The 24655-nt window shown below is 44.9% G+C and overlaps 1 protein-coding gene across 1 annotated transcript in view; it reads left to right on the top strand.

Moving 5' to 3' along the window:
• LOC141194397 (acidic phospholipase A2 5-like) overlaps window positions 1-1389 on the top strand; it is a 63419-nt gene extending 62030 nt beyond the window's left edge. Inside the window, exon 4 of the mRNA XM_073662301.1 lies at window positions 765-1389. Within this exon, the coding sequence (XP_073518402.1) occupies window positions 765-823 (59 nt within the window). The 3' untranslated portion in view covers window positions 824-1389. The remainder of the gene's footprint in view (window positions 1-764) is intronic.
• The last annotated feature ends 23266 nt before the right edge of the window (window positions 1390-24655 follow it).

Genomic DNA, 24655 nt, shown 5'->3' with positions numbered 1-24655 from the left:
GCAGTACCGGAGAGTACAGGAGAGCGTGGAGCGAAGTCTCTGTCAGGCTAGGGAAAGACAAGAGAAAACTTACAACCAGTATGCTCCCGCTGTTCCCCTGGTACCCGGAGAGCAGGTCTTGAAGAGGAAGAGACGGCTCCACAAGTTGGATGACCAGTGGGAGAAGGACCCGTACACCGTACTGCCCTCAAGCCACGAGAACCCGAAGGTTTGTACCATCAGTAAAGACGGAGGGGAAACCACCGCCATTGTATCCCGGGACCACCTGAAGAAGTGTCCCGAACAACTGAGGAACCCTGAAGAGGAACAAGAAGACCATCGACCCGTAGAGGAAAGGGAAGATATGGTTAGTACTGTGCTCGGGGACTTCCCTCGGTCTTGGACTGAAGTCAATGGTGCAGTTGTGGTACCCGTACTCACCTTCCTCCAACCAGCATCCCAAGCACCTACGGAGCAACAGGTAGAGCTGGAAGAACAGCCGGTCCAGGAGGCAGAAGACTCCACACAAGCAGAACAGGAGGATCAACCCTCTGCTTATAGTGAGCCTGCCGTACCCCTAGTGAGACAAAGAGCTGGTAGACAGCTGCCCAGTTTACCCTTGACAGCTCCTACACCCTGTAGTTCAGGGCCAGACAGTCAGCTCCGTAGGTCCACTAGGGCCACTAGAGGCCAGTTACCCGCACGCTGGAGGATTTGAAGTGTATAAATTGTTTTATTTATGTTTATCTGTGTATTGTTGCTTGTGCATAATTTTGTGTTTCCAGTTATTTTTAGGAATCCTTGGTGGATTTACCGGGAATCCTTGTACATAGTTGGAGCGTAACCCAGGATGGACTAGAGACTGTTAAGGACTCGGGGTAGGACAGACCCCTACCTGGTTACGTCTCCCTGTTTTGGTGAAATGGACACCTTGCTTTCTTCAAAGACTGCACCCGGTTACGGACATGCCGTGACCACCTTTATGTGTTTCTTATTGTATTGTTATTGTTATATCTTGTTATGTTTTTCTAAAATATGTTTAGTCCCGGAGTACTAAATTTCACTAGGGGGGAATGTGACACCCCAGGGGTCTGGTTGCCACAGTGATAGAGATATTATGTCTGAGAGCAGGTGGGAGGTCCTTTGGTCAGGGATCCTGTGCATGCCACACCTCCTGCCCAGTCTTGGGAGGGGAAGAACTTCCCCTATATAAACCCGGGGCTGAAGCAGGGTGAGCAGTCAAGGAGAGTAGAGACAAGAAACAGTCACAGGAAGAAACAGCAGAAGCTCAGTGGGAGCAATACTACTACAAGTCAGGGGCTGGCAGCTGCAGAGCTCGCCCTGACTGAGAAGCTTTCTTACCGGACCCGGCGTCCGAGGCTGTGGGAACTAACTCTTACCCAGCAGCAGAAGCCGACCGGCAGGGGATTTCAGGTCCTCAGGCCCAGAAACCCGAAGGCACGGTCACACGCGTGGGACCAGCACCGCCATCGTGGAGCGGAAGCCATTAGAAGGCCCCGAGTCACCGGCCATACGGGTGAGCACCACACGGTACACTCAGGGACGTGGGCTACTTATACCCGCTTCTAGCAAGGTAGCCAGAAGAGTGCAGTCAGTTTGGGAGGCCTACAACTCCGCCTGGCCAGGGGAGATCCCATCTGCTCAAGGACTGACCAGGCCCCGTTCACTAGCAAGTACTCCGGGAGGGTCTATCGTTGTTACCAGTAAAGACCCTGAATTACACCGCACCGTCTCTGAGTGGTTCCTGCTACCCCCATCATCCATCTGCTGCCCTGAGGCCATACCCCTCCCGTTGGGGGTTATACCATCTACGATGCACCATCCATCCACCGGCCTCAGCGGACTGTCCTGCAGCGGCAGCTCCATAGCTGCATTCAACGGGTGGCGTAGTCGTCCTACATCTACCGCTGTTACATCGCCGCTCAGTTTGACTCCCTGGGCACGGACCGGGTCACCGCCACGAGACTACAACCCTCAAGAGATCCGGCTCCGGGTAAGCTCCCGCGTGCGCAACGCAGCGCGACACAGGCCCAGGGGCGCGTCACATACATTACATTACTGACTCTGAGTTACCTCCTGTATTATACTCCAGAGCTGCACTCACTATTCTGCTGGTGCAGTCACTGTGTACATACATTACATTACTGATCCTGAGTTACATCCTGTATTATATTCCAGAGCTGCACTCACTATTCTGCTGGTGCAGTCACTGTGTACATACATTACATTACTGATCCGGAGTTACATCCTGTATTATATTCCAGAGCTGCACTCACTATTCTGCTGGTGCAGTCACTGTGTACATACATTACATTACTGATCCGGAGTTACATCCTGTATTATACTCCAGAGCTGCACTCACTATTCTGCTGGTGCCATCACTGTGTACATACATTACATTACTGACCCTGAGTTACATCCTGTATTATACTCCAGAGCTGCACTCACTATTCTGCTGGTGCAGTCACTGTGTACATACATTACATTACTGATGATGAGTTACATCCTGTATTATACTCCAGAAAGGCACTCACTATTCTGCTGGTGGAGTCACTGTGTACATACATTACATTACTGATCCTGAGTTACATCCTGTATTATACTCCAGAGCTGCACTCACTATTCTGCTGGTACAGTCACTGTGTACATACATTACATTACTGATCCTGAGTTACCTCCTGTATTATACTCCAGAGCTGCACTCACTATTCTGCTGGTGCAGTCACTGTGTACATACATTGCATGACTGATCCTGAGTTACATCCTGTATTATACTCCACAGCTGCTCTCACTATTCTGCTGGTGCAGTCACTGTGTATATACATTACATTACTGATCCTGAGTTACATCCTGTATTATACCCCAGAGCTGCACTCACTATTCTTCTGGTGCAGTCACTGTGTACATACATTACATTACTGATCCTGAGTTACATCCTGTATTATTCTCCAGAGCTGCACTCACTATTCTGCTGGTGCAGTCACTGTGTACATACATTACATTACTGATCCTGAGTTACATCCTGTATTATACTCCAGAGCTGCTCTCACTATTCTGCTGGTGCAGTCACTGTGTACATACATTACATTACTGATCCTGAGTTACCTCCTGTATTATACTCCAGAGCTGCACTCACTATTCTGCTGGTGCAGTCACTGTGTACATACATTACATTACTGATCATGAGTTACCTCCTGTATTATACTCCAGAGCTGCACTCACTATTCTGCTGGTGCAGTCACTGTGTACACACATTACATTACTGATCCTGAGTTACATCCTGTATTATACTCCAGAGCTGCACTCACTATTCTGCTGGTGCAGTCACTGTGTACATACATTACATTACTGATCCTGAGTTACATCCTGTATTATACTCCAGAGCTGCACTCACTATTCTGCTGGTGCAGTCACTGTGTACATACATTACATTACTGATCCTGAGTTACATCCTGTATTATACTCCAGAGCTGCACTCACTATTCTGCTGGTGCAGTCACTGTGTACATACATTACATTACTGATCCGGAGTTACATCCTGCATTATACTCCAGAGCTGCACTCACTATTCTGCTGGTGCAGTCACTGTGTACACACATTACATTACTGATCCTGAGTTACATCCTGTATTATACTCCAGAGCTGCACTCACTTTTCTGCTGGTGCAGTCACTGTGTACATACATTACATTACTGATCCTGAGTTACCTCCTGTATTATACTCCAGAGCTGCACTCACTATTCTGCTGGTGCAGTCACTGTATACATACATTTCATTACTGATCCTGAGTTACATCCTGTATTATACTCCAGAGCTGCACTCACTATTCTGCTGGTGCAGTCACTGAATACATACATTTCATTACTGATCCTGAGTTACATCCTGTATTATACCCCAGAGCTGCACTCACTATTCTGCTGGTGCAGTCACTGTGTATATACATTACATTACTGATCCTGAGTTACATCCTGTATTATACTCCAGAGCTGCACTCACTATTCTGCTGGTGCAGTCACTGTGTACATACATTACATTACTGATCCGGAGTTACATCCTGTATTATACTCCAGAGCTGCACTCACTATTCTGCTGGTGCAGTCACTGTGTACACACATTACATTAATGATCCTGAGTTACATCCTGTATTATACTCCAGAGCTGCACTCACTATTCTGCTGGTGCAGTCACTGTGTACATACATTACATTACTGATCCTGAGTTACCTCCTGTATTATACTCCAGAGCTGCATTCACTATTCTGCTGCTGCAGTCACTGTGTACACACATTACATTACTGATCCTGAGTTACATCCTGTATTATACTCCAGAGCTGCACTCTCTATTCTGCTGGTGCAGTCACTGTATACATACATTTCATTACTGATCCTGAGTTACATCCTGTATTATACCCCAGAGCTGCACTCACTATTCTGCTGGTGCAGTCACTGTGTACATACATTACATTACTGATCCTGAGTTACATCCTGTATTATACCACAGAGCTGCACTCACTATTCTGCTGGTGCAGTCACTGTATACATACATTTCATTACTGATCCTGAGTTACCTCCTGTATTATACTCCAGAGCTGCACTCACTATTCTGCTGGTGCACTCACTGTGTACATACATTACATTACTGATCCTGAGTTACATCCTGTATTATACTCCAGAGCTGCACTCACTATTCTGCTGGTGCAGTCACTGTGTACACACATTACATTACTGATCCTGAGTTACATCCTGTATTATACTCCAGAGCTGCACTCACTATTCTGCTGGTGCAGTCACTGTGTACATACATTACATTACTGATCCTGAGTTACATTCTGTATTATTCTTCAGAGCTGCACTCACTATTCTGCAGGTGCAGTCACTGTGTACATACATTACATTACTGATCCTGAGTTACCTCCTGTATTATACTCCAGAGCTGCACTCACTATTCTGCTGGTGCACTCACTGTGTACATACATTACATTACTGATCCTGAGTTACATCCTGTATTATACTCCAGAGCTGCACTCACTATTCTGCTGGTGCACTCACTGTGTACATACTTTACATTACTGATCCTGAGTTACATCCTGTATTATTCTCCAGAGCTGCACTCACTATTCTGCAGGTGCAGTCACTGTCTACAAACATTACATTACTGATCCTGCGTTACATCCTGTATTATACTCCAGAGCTGCAGTCACTATTCTACTGGTGCAGTCACTGTGTACATACATTACATTACTGATCCTGAGTTACATTCTGTATTATACTCCAGAGCTGCACTCACTATTCTGCTGGTGCAGTCACTGTGTACACACATTACATTACTGATCCTGAGTTACATCCTGTATTATACTCCAGAGCTGCACTCACTTTTCTGCTGGTGCAGTCACTGTGTACATACATTACATTACTGATCCTGAGTTACCTCCTGTATTATACTCCAGAGCTGCACTCACTATTCTGCTGGTGCAGTCACTGTATACATACATTTCATTACTGATCCTGAGTTACATCCTGTATTATACTCCAGAGCTGCACTCACTATTCTGCTAGTGCAGTCACTGAATACATACATTTCATTACTGATCCTGAGTTACATCCTGTATTATACCCCAGAGCTGCACTCACTATTCTACTGGTGCAGTCACTGTGTATATACATTACATTACTGATCCTGAGTTACATCCTGTATTATACTCCAGAGCTGCACTCACTATTCTGCTGGTGCAGTCACTGTGTACATACATTACATTACTGATCCGGAGTTACATCCTGTATTATACTCCAGAGCTGCACTCACTATTGTGCTGGTGCAGTCACTGCGTACACACATTACATTACTGATCCTGAGTTACATCCTGTATTATACTCCAGAGCTGCACTCACTATTCTGCTGGTGCAGTCACTGTGTACATACATTACATTACTGATCCTGAGTTACCTCCTGTATTATACTCCAGAGCTGCATTCACTATTCTGCTGCTGCAGTCACTGTGTACACACATTACATTACTGATCCTGAGTTACATCCTGTATTATACTCCAGAGCTGCACTCACTATTCTGCTGGTGCAGTCACTGTATACATACATTTCATTACTGATCCTGAGTTACATCCTGTATTATACCCCAGAGCTGCACTCACTATTCTGCTGGTGCAGTCACTGTATACATACATTTCATTACTGATCCTGAGTTACATCCTGTATTATACCCCAGAGCTGCACTCACTATTCTGCTGGTGCAGTCACTGTGTATATACATTACATTACTGATCCTGAGTTACCTCCTGTATTATACTCCAGAGCTGCATTCACTATTCTGCTGGTGCACTCACTGTGTACATACATTACATTACTGATCCTGAGTTACATCCTGTATTATACTCCAGAGCTGCACTCACTATTCTGCTGGTGCAGTCACTGTGTACATACATTACATTACTGATCCTGAGTTACATCCTGTATTATTCTCCAGAACTGCACTCACTATTCTGCAGGTGCAGTCACTGTGTACATACATTACATTACTGATCCTGAGTTACCTCCTGTATTATACTCCAGAGCTGCACTCACTATTCTGCTGGTGCACTCACTGTGTACATACATTACATTACTGATCCTGAGTTACATCCTGTATTATACTCCAGAGCTGCACTCACTATTCTGCTGGTGCAGTCACTGTGTACACACATTACATTACTGATCCTGAGTTACATCCTGTATTATACTCCAGAGCTGCACTCACTATTCTGCTGGTGCAGTCACTGTGTACATACATTACATTACTGATCCTGAGTTACATTCTGTATTATTCTCCAGAGCTGCACTCACTATTCTGCAGGTGCAGTCACTGTGTACATACATTACATTACTGATCCTGAGTTACCTCCTGTATTATACTCCAGAGCTGCACTCACTATTCTGCTGGTGCACTCACTGTGTACATACATTACATTACTGATCCTGAGTTACATCCTGTATTATACTCCAGAGCTGCACTCACTATTCTGCTGGTGCACTCACTGTGTACATACATTACATTACTGATCCTGAGTTACATCCTGTATTATTCTCCAGAGCTGCACTCACTATTCTGCAGGTGCAGTCACTGTGTACATACATTACATTACTGATCCTGAGTTACATTCTGCATTATACTCCAGAGCTGCACTCACTATTCTGCAGGTGCAGTCACTGTCTACATACATTACATTACTGATCCTGAGTTACATTCTGTATTATACTCCAGTGCTGCAGTCACTATTCTGCAGGTGCAGTCACTGTGTACATACATTACATTACTGATCCTGAGTTACCTCCTGTATTATACTCCAGAGCTGCACTCACTATTCTGCTGGTGCAGTCACTGTGTACATACATTACATCACTGATCATGAGTTACCTCCTGTATTATACTCCAGAGCTGCACTCACTATTCTGCTGGTGCGCTCACTGTGTACATACATTACATTACTGATCCTGTACTGATTCTGAGTTACGTCCTGTATTATACTCCAGAGCTGCACTCACTATTCTGCTGGTGCACTCACTGTGTACATACATTACATTACTGATCCTGAGTTACCTCCTGTATTATACTCCAGAGCTGCACTCACTAATCTGCTGGTGCAGTCACTGTGTACATACATTACATTACTGATCCTGAGTTACCTCCTGTATTATACTCCAGAGCTGCACTCACTATTCTGCTGGTGCAATCACTGTGTACATGCATTACATTACTGATCCTGAGTTACATCCTGTATTATACTCCAGAGCTGCACTCACTATTCTGCTGGTGCAGTCACTGTGTACATACATTACATTACTGATCATGAGTTACCTCCTGTATTATACTCCAGAGCTGCACTCACTATTCTGCTGGTGCAGTCACTGTGTACATACATTACATTACTGATCCTGAGTTACCTCCTGTATTATACTCCAGAGCTGCACTCACTATTCTGCTGGTGCAGTCACTGTGTACATACATTACATTATTGATCCTGAGTTACATCCTGTATTATACTCCAGAGCTGCACTCACTATTCTGCTGGTGCAGTCACTGTGCACATACATTACATTACTGATCGTGAGTTACCTCCTGTATTATACTCCAGAGCTGCACTCACTATTCTGCTGGTGCACTCACTGTGTACATACATTACATTACTGATCCTGTACTGATTCTGAGTTACATCCTGTATTATACTCCAGAGCTGCACTCACTATTCTGCTGGTGCAGTCACTGTGTACATACATTACATTACTGATCCTGAGTTACGTCCTGTATTATACTCCAGAGCTGCTGTCACTATTCTGCTGGTGCAGTCACTGTGCACATACATTACATTACTGATCATGAGTTACCTCCTGTATTATACTCCAGAGCTGCACTCACTATTCTGCAGGTGCAGTCACTGTGTACATACATTACATTACTGATCCTGAGTTACATCCTGTATTATTCTCCAGAGCTGCACTCACTATTCTGCAGGTGTAGTCACTGTGTACATACATTACATTACTGATCCTGAGTTACCTCCTGTATTATACTCCAGAGCTGTACTCACTATTCTGCTGGTGCACTCACTGTGTACATACATTACATTACTGATCCTGAGTTACATCCTGTTTTATACTCCAGAGCTGCACTCACTATTCTGCTGGTGCACTCACTGTGTACATACATTACATTACTGATCCTGAGTTACATCCTGTATTATTCTCCAGAGCTGCACTCACTATTCTGCAGGTGCAGTCACTGTGTACATACATTACATTACTGATCCTGAGTTACCTCCTGTATTATACTCCAGAGCTGCACTCACTATTCTGCTGGTGCAGTCACTGTGTACATACATTACATTACTGATCATGAGTTACATCCTGTATTATTCTCCAGAGCTGCACTCACTATTCTGCAGGTGCAGTCACTGTGTACATTCATTACATTACTGATCCTGAGTTACATCCTGTATTATTCTCCAGAGCTGCACTCACTATTCTGCAGGTGCAGTCACTGTGTACATACATTACATTACTGATCCTGAGTTACCTCCTGTATTATACTCCAGAGCTGCACTCACTATTCTGCTGGTGCACTCACTGTGTACATACATTACATTACTGATCCTGAGTTACATCCTGTATTATACTCCAGAGCTGCACTCACTATTCTGCTGGTGCACTCACTGTGTACATACATTAAATTACTGATCCTAAGTTACATCCTGTATTATTCTCCAGAGCTGCACTCACTATTCTGCAGGTGCAGTCACTGTGTACATACATTACATTACTGATCCTGAGTTACCTCCTGTATTATACTCCAGAGCTGCACTCACTATTCTGCTGGTGCACTCACTGTGTACATACATTACATTACTGATCCTGAGTTACATCCTGTATTATACTCCAGAGCTGCACTCACTATTCTGCTGGTGCAGTCACTGTGTACACACATTACATTACTGATCCTGAGTTACATCCTGTATTATACTCCAGAGCTGCACTCACTATTCTGCTGGTGCAGTCACTGTGTACATACATTACATTACTGATCCTGAGTTACATTCTGTATTATTCTCCAGAGCTGCACTCACTATTCTGCAGGTGCAGTCACGGTGTACATACATTACATTACTGATCCTGAGTTACCTCCTGTATTATACTCCAGAGCTGCACTCACTATTCTGCTGGTGCAGTCACTGTGTACATACATTACATTACTGATCCTGAGTTACATCCTGTATTATACTCCAGAGCTGCACTCACTATTCTGCTGGTGCACTCACTGTGTACATACATTACATTACTGATCCTGAGTTACATCCTGTATTATTCTCCAGAGCTGCACTCAGTATTCTGCTCGTGCACTCACTGTGTTCATACATTACATTACTGATCCTGAGTTACATCCTGCATTATTCTCCAGAGCTGCACTCACTATTCTGCAGGTGCAGTCACTGTGTACATACATTACATTACTGATCCTGAGTTACCTCCTGTATTATACTGTAGAGCTGCACTCACTATTCTGCTGGTGCAGTCACTGTGTACATACATTACATTACTGATCCTGAGTTACCTCCTGTATTATACTCCACAGCTGCACTCACTATTCTTCTAGTGCAGTCACTGTGTACATACATTACATTACTGATCCTGAGTTACATTCTGTATTATACTCCAGAGCTGCACTCACTATTCTGCTGGTGCAGTCACAGTGCACATACATTACATTACGGATCCTGAGTTACATCCTGCATTATACTCCAGAGCTGCACTCACTATTCTGCAGGTGCAGTCACTGTCTACATACATTACTGATCCTGAGTTACATCCTGTATTATACTCCAGAGCTGCAGTCACTATTCTGCTGGTGCAGTCACTGTGTACATACATTACATTACTGATCCTGAGTTACATTCTGTATTATACTCCAGAGCTGCAGTCACTATTCTGCAGGTGCAGTCACTGTCTACATACATTACATTACTGATCCTGAGTTACATTCTGTATTATACTCCAGAGCTGCAGTCACTATTCTGCAGGTGCAGTCACTGTGTACATACATTACATTACTGATCCTGAGTTACCTCCTGTATTATACTCCAGAGCTGCACTCACTATTCTGCTGGTGCAGTCACTGTGTACATACATTACATTACTGATCATGAGTTACCTCCTGTATTATACTCCAGAGCTGCACTCACTATTCTGCTGGTGCAGTCACTGTGTACATACATTACATTACTGATTCTGAGTTACATCCTGTATTATACTCCAGAGCTGCACTCACTATTCTGCTGGTGCAGTCACTGTGTACATACATTACATTACTGATCCTAAGTTACCTCCTGTATTATACTCCAGAGCTGCACTCACTATTCTGCTCGTGCAATCACTGTGTACATGCATTACATTACTGATCCTGAGTTACATCCTGTATTATACTCCAGAGCTGCACTCACTATTCTGCTGGTGCAGTCACTGTGTACATACATTACATTACTGATCATGAGTTACCTCCTGTATTATACTCCAGAGCTGCACTCACTATTCTGCTGGTGCAGTCACTGTGTACATACATTACATTACTGATCCTGAGTTACCTCCTGTATTATACTCCAGAGCTGCACTCACTATTCTGCTGGTGCAGTCACTGTGTACATACATTACATTACTGATCCTGAGTTGCCTCCTTTATTATACTCCAGAGCTGCACTCACTATTCTGCTGGTGCAGTCACTGTGTACATACATTACATTACTGATCCTGAGTTACGTCCTGTATTATACTCCACAGCTGCACTCACTATTCTGCTGGTGCAGTCACTGTGTACATACATTACATTACTGATCCTATGTTACATCCTGTATTATACTCCAGAGCTGCACTCACTATTCTGCTGGTGCAGTCACTGTGTAAATACATTACATTACTGATCATGAGTTACCTCCTGTATTATACTCCAGAGCTGCACTCACTATTCTGCTGGTGCAGTCACTGTGTACATACATTACAATACTGATCCTGAGTTACCTCCTGTATTATACTCCAGAGCTGCACTCACTATTCTGCTGGTGCAGTCACTGTGTACATACATTACATTACTGATCCTGAGTTACATCCTGTATTATACTCCAGAGCTGCACTCACTATTCTGCTGGTGCAGTCACTGTGTACATACATTACATTACTGATCATGAGTTACCTCCTGTATTATACTCCAGAGCTGCACTCACTATTCTGCTGGTGCATTCACTGTGTACATACATTACATTACTGATCCTGTACTGATTCTGAGTTACATCCTGTATTATACTCCAGAGCTGCACTCACTATTCTGCTGGTGCAGTCACTGTGTACATACATTACATTACTGATCCTGAGTTACGTCCTGTATTATACTCCAGAGCTGCACTCACTATTCTGCTGGTGCAGTCACTATGTACATACATTAAATTACTGATCCTGAGTTACATCCTGTATTATACTCCAGAGCTGCACTCACTATTCTGCTGGTGCAGTCACTGTATACATACATTACATTGCTGATCCGGAGTTACCTCCTGTATTATACTCCAGAGCTGCGCTCACTATTCTGCTGGTGCAGTCACTGTGTAAATACATTAAATTACTGATCCTGAGTTACATCCTGTATTATACTCCAGAGCTGCACCCACTATTCTGCTGGTGCAGTCACTGTGTACATACATTACATTTCTGATCCTGAGTTCCATTCTGTCTTATACTCCAGAGCTGCACTCACTATTCTGCTGGTGCAGTCACTGTGTACATACATTACATTACTGATCCCGAGTTACCTCCTGTATTATACTCCAGAGCTGCACTCACTATTCTACTGGTGCAGTCACTGTGTACATACATTACATTACTGATGCTGGGTTATATCCTGTATTATACTCCAGAGCTGCACTCACTATTCTGCTGGTGCAGTCACTTTGTACATACATTACATTACTGATGCTGGGTTATATCCTGTATTATACTCCAGAGCTGCGCTCACTATTCTGCTGGTGTAGTCACCGTGTACATACATTACATTACTGATCCTGAGTTACATCCTGTATTATACTCCAGAGCTGCACTCACTATTCTGCTGGTGCAGTCACTGTGTACATACATTACATTACTGATCCTGAGTTACATCCTGTATTATACTCCAGAGCTGCACTCACTATTCTGCTGGTGCAGTCACTGTGTACATACATTACATTACTGATCCTGAGTTACCTCCTGTATTATACTCCAGAGCTGCACTCACTATTCTGCTGGTGCAGTCACTGTGTACATACATTACATTATTGATCCTGAGTTACATCCTGTATTATATTCCAGAGCTGCACTCACTATTCTGCTGGTGCAGTCACTGTGTACATACATTACATTACTGATCCGGAGTTAGATCCTGTATTATACTCCAGAGCTGCACTCATTATTCTGCTGGTGCCATCACTGTGTACATACATTACATTACTGACCCTGAGTTACATCCTGTATTATACTCCAGAGCTGCACTCACTATTCTGCTGGTGCAGTCACTGTGTACATACATTACATTACTGATGATGAGTTACATCCTGTATTATACTCCAGAGCTGCACTCACTATTCTGCTGGTGCAGTCACTGTGTACATACATTACATTACTGATACTGAGTTACATCCTGTATTATACTCCAGAGCTGCACTCACTATTTTGCTGGTACAGTCACTGTGTACATACATTACATTACTGATCCTGAGTTACATCCTGTATTATATTCCAGAGCTGCACTCACTATTCTTCTGGTGCAGTCACTGTGCACATACATTACATTACTGATGTTGGGTTATATCCTGTATTATACTCCAGAGCTGCACTCACTATTCTGCTGGTGCAGTCACTTTGTACATACATTACATTACTGATGCTGGGTTATATCCTGTATTATACTCCAGACCTGCGCTCACTATTCTGCTGGTGTAGTCACCGTGTACATACATTACATTACTGATCCTGAGTTACATCCTGTATTATACTCCAGAGCTGCACTCACTATTCTGCTGGTGCAGTCACTGTGTACATACATTACATTACTGATCCTGAGTTACATCCTGTATTATACTCCAGAGCTGCACTCACTATTCTGCTGGTGCAGTCACTGTGTACATACATTACATTACTGATCCTGAGTTACATCCTGTATTATACTCCAGAGCTGCACTCACTATTCTGCTGATGCAGTCACTGTGTACATACATTACATTACTGACCCTGAGTTACCTCCTGTATTATACTCCAGAGCTGCACTCACTATTCTGCTGGTGCAGTCACTGTGTACATACATTACATTACTGATCCTGAGTTACATCCTGTATTATATTCCAGAGCTGCACTCACTATTCTGCTGGTGCAGTCACTGTGTACATACATTACATTACTGATCCGGAGTTACATCCTGTATTATATTCCAGAGCTGCACTCACTATTCTGCTGGTGCAGTCACTGTGTACATACATTACATTACTGATCCGGAGTTACATCCTGTATTATACTCCAGAGCTGCACTCACTATTCTGCTGGTGCCATCACTGTGTACATACATTACATTACTGACCCTGAGTTACATCCTGTATTATACTCCAGAGCTGCACTCACTATTCTGCTGGTGCAGTCACTGTGTACATACATTACATTACTGATGATGAGTTACATCCTGTATTATACTCCAGAGCTGCACTCACTATTCTGCTGGTGCAGTCACTGTGTACATACATTACATTACTGATCCGGAGTTACATCCTGTATTATACTCCAGAGCTGCACTCACTATTCTGCTGGTGCCATCACTGTGTACATACATTACATTACTGATCCTGAGTTACATCCTGTATTATATTCCAGAGCTGCACTCACTATTCTGCTGGTGCAGTCACTGTCTACATACATTACATTACTGATCCTGAGTTACCTCCTGTATTATACTCCAGAGCTGCACTCACTATTCTGCTGGTGCAGTCACTGTCTACATACATTACATTACTGATCCTGAGTTACCTCCTGTATTATACTCCAGAGCTGCACTTACTATTCTGCTGGTGCAGTCACTGTGTACATACATTACATTACTGATCCTGAGTTACATCCTGTATTATACTCCAGAGCTGCACTCACTATTCTGCTGGTGCAGTCACTGTGTACATACATTACATTACTGATCCTGAGTTACATCCTGTATTATACTCCAGAGCTGCACTCACTATTCTGCTGGTGCAGTCACTGTGTACATACATTACATTACTGATCCTGAGTTACCTCCTGTATTATTCTCCAGAGCTGCACTCACTATTCTGCTGGTGCAGTCACTGTGTACATACATTACATTACTGATCCTGAGTTACATCCTGTATTATACTCCAGAGCTGCACTCACTATTCTGCTGGTGCAGTCACTGTGTACATACATTACATTACTGATCCTGAGTTACATCCTGTATTATACTCCAGAGCTGCACTCACTATTCTGCTGGTGCAGTCACTGTGTACATACATTACATTACTGATCCGGAGTTACATCCTGTATTATACTCCAGAGCTGCACTCACTATTCTGCTGGTGCAGTCACTGTGTACACACATTACATTACTGATCCTGAGTTACATCCTGTATTATACTCCAGAGCTGCACTCACTATTCTGCTGGTGCAGTCACTGTGTACATACATTACATTACTGATCCTGAGTTACCTCCTGTATTATACTCCAGAGCTGCACTCACTATTCTGCTGGTGCAGTCACTGTATACATACATTTCATTACTGATCCTGAGTTACATCCTGTATTATACTCCAGAGCTGCACTCACTATTCTGCTGGTGCAGTCACTGAATACATACATTTCATTACTGATCCTGAGTTACATCCTGCATTATACCCCAGAGCTGCACTCACTATTCTGCTGGTGCAGTCACTGTGTATATACATTACATTGCTGATCCTGAGTTACATCCTGTATTATACTCCAGAGCTGCACTCACTATTCTGCTGGTGCAGTCACTGTGTACATACATTACATTACTGATCCGGAGTTACATCCTGTATTATACTCCAGAGCTGCACTCACTATTCTGCTGGTGCAGTCACTGTGTACACACATTACATTACTGATCCTGAGTTACATCCTGTATTATACTCCAGAGCTGCACTCACTATTCTGCTGGTGCAGTCACTGTGTACATACATTACATTACTGATCCTGAGTTACCTCCTGTATTATACTCCAGAGCTGCATTCACTATTCTGCTGCTGCAGTCACTGTGTACACACATTACATTACTGATCCTGAGTTACATCCTGTATTATACTCCAGAGCTGCACTCACTATTCTGCTGGTGCAGTCACTGTATACATACATTTCATTACTGATCCTGAGTTACATCCTGTTTTATACCCCAGAGCTGCACTCACTATTCTGCTGGTGCAGTCACTGTATACATACATTTCATTACTGATCCTGAGTTACATCCTGTATTATACCCCAGAGCTGCACTCACTATTCTGCTGGTGCAGTCACTGTGTACATACATTACATTACTGATCCTGAGTTACATCCTGTATTATACCCCAGAGCTGCACTCACTATTCTGCTGGTGCAGTCACTGTATACATACATTTCATTACTGATCCTGAGTTACATCCTGTATTATACTCCAGAGCTGCACTCACTATTCTGCTGGTGCAGTCACTGTGTATATACATTACATTACTGATCCTGAGTGACATCCTGTATTATACTCCAGAGCTGCACTCACTATTCTGCTGGTGCAGTCACTGTGTATATACATTACATTACTGATCCTGAGTTACCTCCTGTATTATACTCCAGAGCTGCATTCACTATTCTGCTGCTGCAGTCACTGTGTACACACATTACATTACTGATCCTGAGTTACATCCTGTATTATACTCCAGAGCTGCACTCACTATTCTGCTGGTGCAGTCACTGTATACATACATTTCATTACTGATCCTGAGTTACATCCTGTATTATACTCCAGAGCTGCACTCACTATTCTGCTGGTGCAGTCACTGTGTACATACATTACATTACTGATCCTGAGTTACATCCTGTATTATACCCCAGAGCTGCACTCACTATTCTGCTGGTGCAGTCACTGTATACATACATTTCATTACTGATCCTGAGTTACATCCTGTATTATACCCCAGAGCTGCACTCACTATTCTGCTGGTGCAGTCACTGTGTACATACATTACATTACTGATCCTGAGTTACATCCTGTATTATACTCCAGAGCTGCACTCACTATTCTGCTGGTGCAGTCACTGTGTATATACATTACATTACTGATCCTGAGTTACATCCTGTATTATACTCCAGAGCAGCAGTCACTATTCTGCTGGTGCAGCCACTGTGTACATACATTACATTACTGATCCTGAGTTACCTCCTGTATTATACTCCAGAGCTGCACTCACTATTCTGCTGGTGCAGTCACTATGTACATACATTACATTACTGATTCTGAGTTACATCCTGTATTATACTCCAGAGCTGCACTCACTATTCTGCTGGTGCAGTCACTGTGTACATACATTACATTACTGATTCTGAGTTACATCCTGTATTATACTCCAGAGCTGCACTCACTATTCTGCTGGTGCAGTCACTGTGTACATACATTACATTACTGATCCTGAGTTACATGCTGTATTATACTCCAGAGCTGCACTCACTATTCTGCTGGTGCAGTCACTGTGTACATACATTACATTACTGATCCTGAGTTACATCCTGTATTGTACTCCAGAGCTGCACTCACTATTCTGCTGGTGCAGCCACTGTGTACATACATTACATTACTGATCCTGAGTTACCTCCTGTATTATACTCCAGAGCTGCACTCACTATTCTGCTGGTGCAGTCACTATGTACATACATTACATTACTGATCCTGAGTTACCTCCTGTATTATACTCCAGAGCTTCACTCACTATTCTGCTGGTGCAGTCACTGTGTACATACATTACATTACTGATCCTGTACTGATCCTGAGTTACCTCCTGTAATATACTCCAGAGCTGCACTCACTATTCTGCTGGTGCAGTCACTGTGTACATACATTACATTACTGATCCTGAGTTACATCCTGTATTATATTCCAGAGCTACACTCACTATTCTGCTGGTGCAGTCACTGTGTACATACATTACATTACTGATCCGGAGTTAGATCCTGTATTATACTCCAGAGCTGCACTCACTATTCTGCTGGTGCCATCACTGTGTACATACATTACATTACTGACCCTGAGTTACATCCTGTATTATACTCCAGAGCTGCACTCACTATTCTGCTGGTGCAGTCACTGTGTACATACATTACATTACTGATGATGAGTTACATCCTGTATTATACTCCAGAGCTGCACTCACTATTCTGCTGGTGCAGTCACTGTGTACATACATTACATTACTGATACTGAGTTACATCCTGTATTATACTCCAGAGCTGCACTCACTATTCTGCTGGTACAGTCACTGTGTACATACATTACATTACTGATCCTGAGTTACATCCTGTATTATATTCCAGAGCTGCACTCACTATTCTTCTGGTGCAGTCACTGTGCACATACATTACATTACTCATGTTGGGTTATATCCTGTATTATACTCCAGAGCTGCACTCACTATTCTGCTGGTGCAGTCACTTTGTACATACATTACATTACTGATGCTGGGTTATATCCTGTATTATACTCCAGACCTGCGCTCACTATTCTGCTGGTGTAGTCACCGTGTACATACATTACATTACTGATCCTGAGTTACATCCTGTATTATACTCCAGAGCTGCACTCACTATTCTGCTGGTGCAGTCACTGTGTACATACATTACATTACTGATCCTGAGTTACATCCTGTATTATACTCCAGAGCTGCACTCACTATTCTGCTGGTGCAGTCACTGTGTACATACATTACATTACTGATCCTGAGTTACATCCTGTATTATACTCCAGAGCTGCAGTCACTATTCTGCTGATGCAGTCACTGTGTACATACATTACATTACTGACCCTGAGTTACCTCCTGTATTATACTCCAGAGCTGCACTCACTATTCTGCTGGTGCAGTCACCGTGTACATACATTACATTACTGATCCTGAGTTACATTCTGTATTATACTCCAGAGCTGCATTCACTATTCTGCTGGTGCACTCACTGTGTACATACATTACATTACTGATCCTGAGTTACATCCTGTATTATATTCCAGAGCTGCACTCACTATTCTGCTGGTGCAGTCACTGTGTACATACATTACATTACTGATCCTGAGTTACATCCTGTATTATATTCCAGAGCTGCACTCACTATTCTGCTGGTGCAGTCACTATGTACATATATTACATTACTGATCCGGAGTTACATCCTGTATTATATTCCAGAGCTGCACTCACTATTCTGCTGGTGCAGTCACTGTGTACATACATTACATTACTGATCCGGAGTTACATCCTGTATTATACTCCAGAGCTGCACTCACTATTCTGCTGGTGCCATCACTGTGTACATACATTACATTACTGACCCTGAGTTACATCCTGTATTATACTCCAGAGCTGCACTCACTATTCTGCTGGTGCAGTCACTGTGTACATACATTACATTACTGATGATGAGTTACATCCTGTATTATACTCCAGAGCTGCACTCACTATTCTGCTGGTGCAGTCACTGTGTACATACATTACATTACTGATGATGAGTTACATCCTGTATTATACTCCAGAGCTGCACTCACTATTCTGCTGGTGCAGTCACTGTGTACATACATTACATTACTGATCCGGAGTTACATCCTGTATTATACTCCAGAGCTGCACTCACTATTCTGCTGGTGCCATCACTGTGTACATACATTACATTACTGATCCTGAGTTACATCCTGTATTATATTCCAGAGCTGCACTCACTATTCTGCTGGTGCAGTCACTGTCTACATACATTACATTACTGATCCTGAGTTACCTCCTGTATTATACTCCAGAGCTGCACTCACTATTCTGCTGGTGCAGTCACTGTGTACATACATTACATTACTGATCCTGAGTTACATCCTGTATTATACTCCAGAGCTGCACTCACTATTCTGCTGGTGCAGTCACTGTGTACATACATTACATTACTGATCCTGAGTTACATCCTGTATTATACTCCAGAGCTGCACTCACTATTCTGCTGGTGCAGTCACTGTGTACATACATTACATTACTGATCCTGAGTTACCTCCTGTATTATTCTCCAGAGCTGCACTCACTATTCTGCTGGTGCAGTCACTGTGTACATACATTACATTACTGATCCTGAGTTACATCCTGTATTATACTCCAGAGCTGCACTCACTATTCTGCTGGTGCAGTCACTGTGTACATACATTACATTACTGATCCTGAGTTACATCCTGTATTATACTCCAGAGCTGCACTCACTATTCTGCTGGTGCAGTCACTGTGTACATACATTACATTACTGATCCGGAGTTACATCCTGTATTATACTCCAGAGCTGCACTCACTATTCTGCTGGTGCAGTCCCTGTGTACACACATTACATTACTGATCCTGAGTTACATCCTGTATTATACTCCAGAGCTGCACTCACTATTCTGCTGGTGCAGTCACTGTGTACATACATTACATTACTGATCCTGAGTTACCTCCTGTATTATACTCCAGAGCTGCACTCACTATTCTGCTGGTGCAGTCACTGTATACATACATTTCATTACTGATCCTGAGTTACATCCTGTATTATACTCCAGAGCTGCACTCACTATTCTGCTGGTGCAGTCACTGAATACATACATTTCATTACTGATCCTGAGTTACATCCTGCATTATACCCCAGAGCTGCACTCACTATTCTGCTGGTGCAGTCACTGTGTATATACATTACATTACTGATCCTGAGTTACATCCTGTATTATACTCCAGAGCTGCACTCACTATTCTGCTGGTGCAGTCACTGTGTACATACATTACATTACTGATCCGGAGTTACATCCTGTATTATACTCCAGAGCTGCACTCACTATTCTGCTGGTGCAGTCACTGTGTACACACATTACATTACTGATCCTGAGTTACATCCTGTATTATACTCCAGAGCTGCACTCACTATTCTGCTGGTGCAGTCACTGTGTACATACATTACATTACTGATCCTGAGTTACCTCCTGTATTATACTCCAGAGCTGCATTCACTATTCTGCTGCTGCAGTCACTGTGTACACACATTACATTACTGATCCTGAGTTACATCCTGTATTATACTCCAGAGCTGCACTCACTATTCTGCTGGTGCAGTCACTGTATACATACATTTCATTACTGATCCTGAGTTACATCCTGTTTTATACCCCAGAGCTGCACTCACTATTCTGCTGGTGCAGTCACTGTATACATACATTTCATTACTGATCCTGAGTTACATCCTGTATTATACCCCAGAGCTGCACTCACTATTCTGCTGGTGCAGTCACTGTGTACATACATTACATTACTGATCCTGAGTTACATCCTGTATTATACCCCAGAGCTGCACTCACTATTCTGCTGGTGCAGTCACTGTATACATACATTTCATTACTGATCCTGAGTTACATCCTGTATTATACTCCAGAGCTGCACTCACTATTCTGCTGGTGCAGTCACTGTGTGTATACATTACATTACTGATCCTGAGTGACATCCTGTATTATACTCCAGAGCTGCACTCACTATTCTGCTGGTGCAGTCACTGTGTATATACATTACATTACTGATCCTGAGTTACCTCCTGTATTATACTCCAGAGCTGCATTCACTATTCTGCTGCTGCAGTCACTGTGTACACACATTACATTACTGATCCTGAGTTACATCCTGTATTATACTCCAGAGCTGCACTCACTATTCTGCTGGTGCAGTCACTGTATACATACATTTCATTACTGATCCTGAGTTACATCCTGTATTATACCCCAGAGCTGCACTCACTATTCTGCTGGTGCAGTCACTGTGTACATACATTACATTACTGATCCTGAGTTACATCCTGTATTATACCCCAGAGCTGCACTCACTATTCTGCTGGTGCAGTCACTGTATACATACATTTCATTACTGATCCTGAGTTACATCCTGTATTATACCCCAGAGCTGCACTCACTATTCTGCTGGTGCAGTCACTGTGTACATACATTACATTACTGATCCTGAGTTACATCCTGTATTATACTCCAGAGCTGCACTCACTATTCTGCTGGTGCAGTCACTGTGTATATACATTACATTACTGATCCTGAGTTACATCCTGTATTATACTCCAGAGCAGCAGTCACTATTCTGCTGGTGCAGCCACTGTGTACATACATTACATTACTGATCCTGAGTTACCTCCTGTATTATACTCCAGAGCTGCACTCACTATTCTGCTGGTGCAGTCACTGTGTACATACATTACATTACTGATTCTGAGTTACATCCTGTATTATACTCCAGAGCTGCACTCACTATTCTGCTGGTGCAGTCACTGTGTACATACATTACATTACTGATTCTGAGTTACATCCTGTATTATACTCCAGAGCTGCACTCACTATTCTGCTGGTGCAGTCACTGTGTATGTAGCACCCTGAGGATTCGGCTGCTACAGGGGTATTGCACCTCAACCCAGAGGTGTGATATTCCACTCCCGGGTAAGGAAGGAGTGTGGAACTGAGCTCAGATAGACTGCATGCACTACATACATCCCATTCCAGAGGAGCAGGCCGACGGTACTCCCACTTAGAAATGTGCAGGTACAACCGAGCCTGTTCCTGGCTGGAATGGGAGGGGGGTGGTACATCCCATGTAGTGTAGGGGCAGATAGGGGGAGCAGTCTGGGTAGTGATAGGAGCTCATTGGGTGCTGGTCACCTGAGCTCACACATAGAGGGATATATAAGGAGGGCACCAACTTAGATCAGGGTCAGACGCTGAGAACAAGTCAGTTGGAGAGGAGAGAGAAGGAAACAGCAGCCCTGGAGAGAGAGAGGAGAAAGAAAGAGAAAGACCCAGAGGGGGAAGACTGAAGGGACCCAAGAACCCAAATTAGAGCACCGGGTGAGGAGTCAGCAAGAGGGTACCGGAACCCAAGCTGGTGGGGGCAAAGACATTCCCCAGCCAGAGACCGGAGATCGTGGGCAGCGTTTGCCACGGTCACCCACCACATTCACCCTGAAGGCAAACCACATGAAGGGTCAGGGAACCCAGGGCCAAGGGTGTCCCAAAAGAAGGCCCGAGGGAGCTGGACCTAGGTGAATCACTGGTGGGGACGGCTGAAGAAAGGACAGAGGGAGAGCTCAGGGCCACGCTCCGGACTTGTTTGGGGGTTGGCTGGATCCAGGACCTGGTGGACGCAGCACGGCTCGGGTGGTCACTAGCAGCTGGAGTGACCGGAACATCAGCAGTAAGTAAACACCCTTAACTGCACAACCCGAGTCTGTCTTCATTGCCGGCTGCACCGCACCACCACAACCCCCATCCTCTGCGCCTGTCCCCTCTGAGGCTATACCCCTCCCGTTGGGGGTTATCCCACCAAGCTGCACATCCACCATCAGCCTCAGCGGACCCTGCTGCAGCGGCGGCCACAGTGACCGCATCACAACGGGTGGCGTAGTCGACACAAAAGAACTTTAATAACATCTGTAGGACTGCCACATAACACTTAGCTTGACGCCCTGGGCACGGGACCGGGTCACAGCCGCTCGGAGACTACAACCCCCCATCTGATCCGGTGCCGGGTATTCCCCTCAAAAAGGAATATGTCCCAGGGGGCGCGTCAACTTTGGCGTAGTCGGCAGGATTACGTGCCCGCAACACCCGGGTACTGCGTGCCTGAAGAAAAGTGCAAGTTTACCTCAGAAAGAAGTCTCCCGCCGGTTCCGGGGGGTCCACGCCATCGGACTCCATCACCAGTCGTTTCCCGCCGATTGTCCGCCATTTCCAACTTGTTCCCGCCATCTGCAGAGTTTCCCGCCACTGGGCGACGCTTCCCGCCAAAACCGCAGATTTCCCGCCTTGGAAGAGCAGCGGACGCCATTATGGGCGTGCCAAAGGAGGGCAAGAGGCCACCTCCCATCGTGGGCCAGGACAGAAAATGGCGCCAAAAGTGGAAATCGCCCCCACCAACAGAGACTGTGATGCTGGAGGTGTCTGTCAGCGTGAAAGAACTCCCCCTGGAGCTGACAGTCACCAAGTTGCCCCGGGACCGCCCTCGAAGTGGGAGGAGACGAAAGAGAAGAGAAAAGATGGGTGTCGCTTGGAGCAGTCTGGAGCGAGCGCACCCGGAGGCAGGAAGCCTGGAAAAGAGCAGCAGAAAAGCTCACCCGGAGATGGAGAGAAAGCAGAACAGCACCGGCCCGCTGGCCAGGAGTCTGCTAGAGACCGAGGAAGGAGGGCAGAGCAGCACCGGCCCGCTGGCCAGGAGCCTGCCGGAAGCCGAGCAGAGCAGCACCGACCCGATGGTCAGGAGCCTGCTAGAGTCCACAACCCCGCTAGGTCTAGCGGAGATCCTAGCGCAGCTCCCCCGAGACCGGGAGTGTGCACAAACTGCCCTGGAGGGCCTCGCACGGAGGATGGCCCGGGTACAGCGAGAGATACTGGCGGAGTGGAGCCGGGAGATGGCTCAGCACGCAGAGACCAGTCAGCGGAGCACGCTACCCTGGAAGAGGAAGCAGACCGCCTCTGAGGATGGCGCGGGAGGACCCAAGGCCGGAGACGGCGCTGAGGAGGGAGCCGAACGCATGGAGGCAGGTAAAGGGGACGCCTATACCCCAAGCCGTGACACCGCTTACCTGCCCCAGCTCCCCGTCGCAGAGCCCGAAAGTCCCCCTGCTGTGCCCGTAGCCGCCAGGTCACCGCCATGGACTAGGCCCCGACCGGAAGCCGCCGCAGCGACCCCTGTGACGTCACGCGCCCCGACCCGGAGCGTGACAAAGCAGGAAGTACCACCAGCCTGGTCGCAAGGCCTAGTACCTCCGGGCGCCGCACCACCAACAGCGCCCCCTACCTCCGCGGAGCCTCCGGTCTGG

The sequence above is a fragment of the Phyllobates terribilis genome, unplaced genomic scaffold (genome assembly GCF_046119375.1).
Source record: "Phyllobates terribilis strain yellow unplaced genomic scaffold, ASM4611937v1 Scaffold_70__1_contigs__length_7381418, whole genome shotgun sequence".
In the NCBI taxonomy this organism is placed as follows: Eukaryota; Metazoa; Chordata; class Amphibia; order Anura; family Dendrobatidae; genus Phyllobates; species Phyllobates terribilis.
The sequence above is the reverse complement of the archived record's forward strand: the minus strand, read 5'-3'. Positions and strand labels throughout refer to the sequence as shown.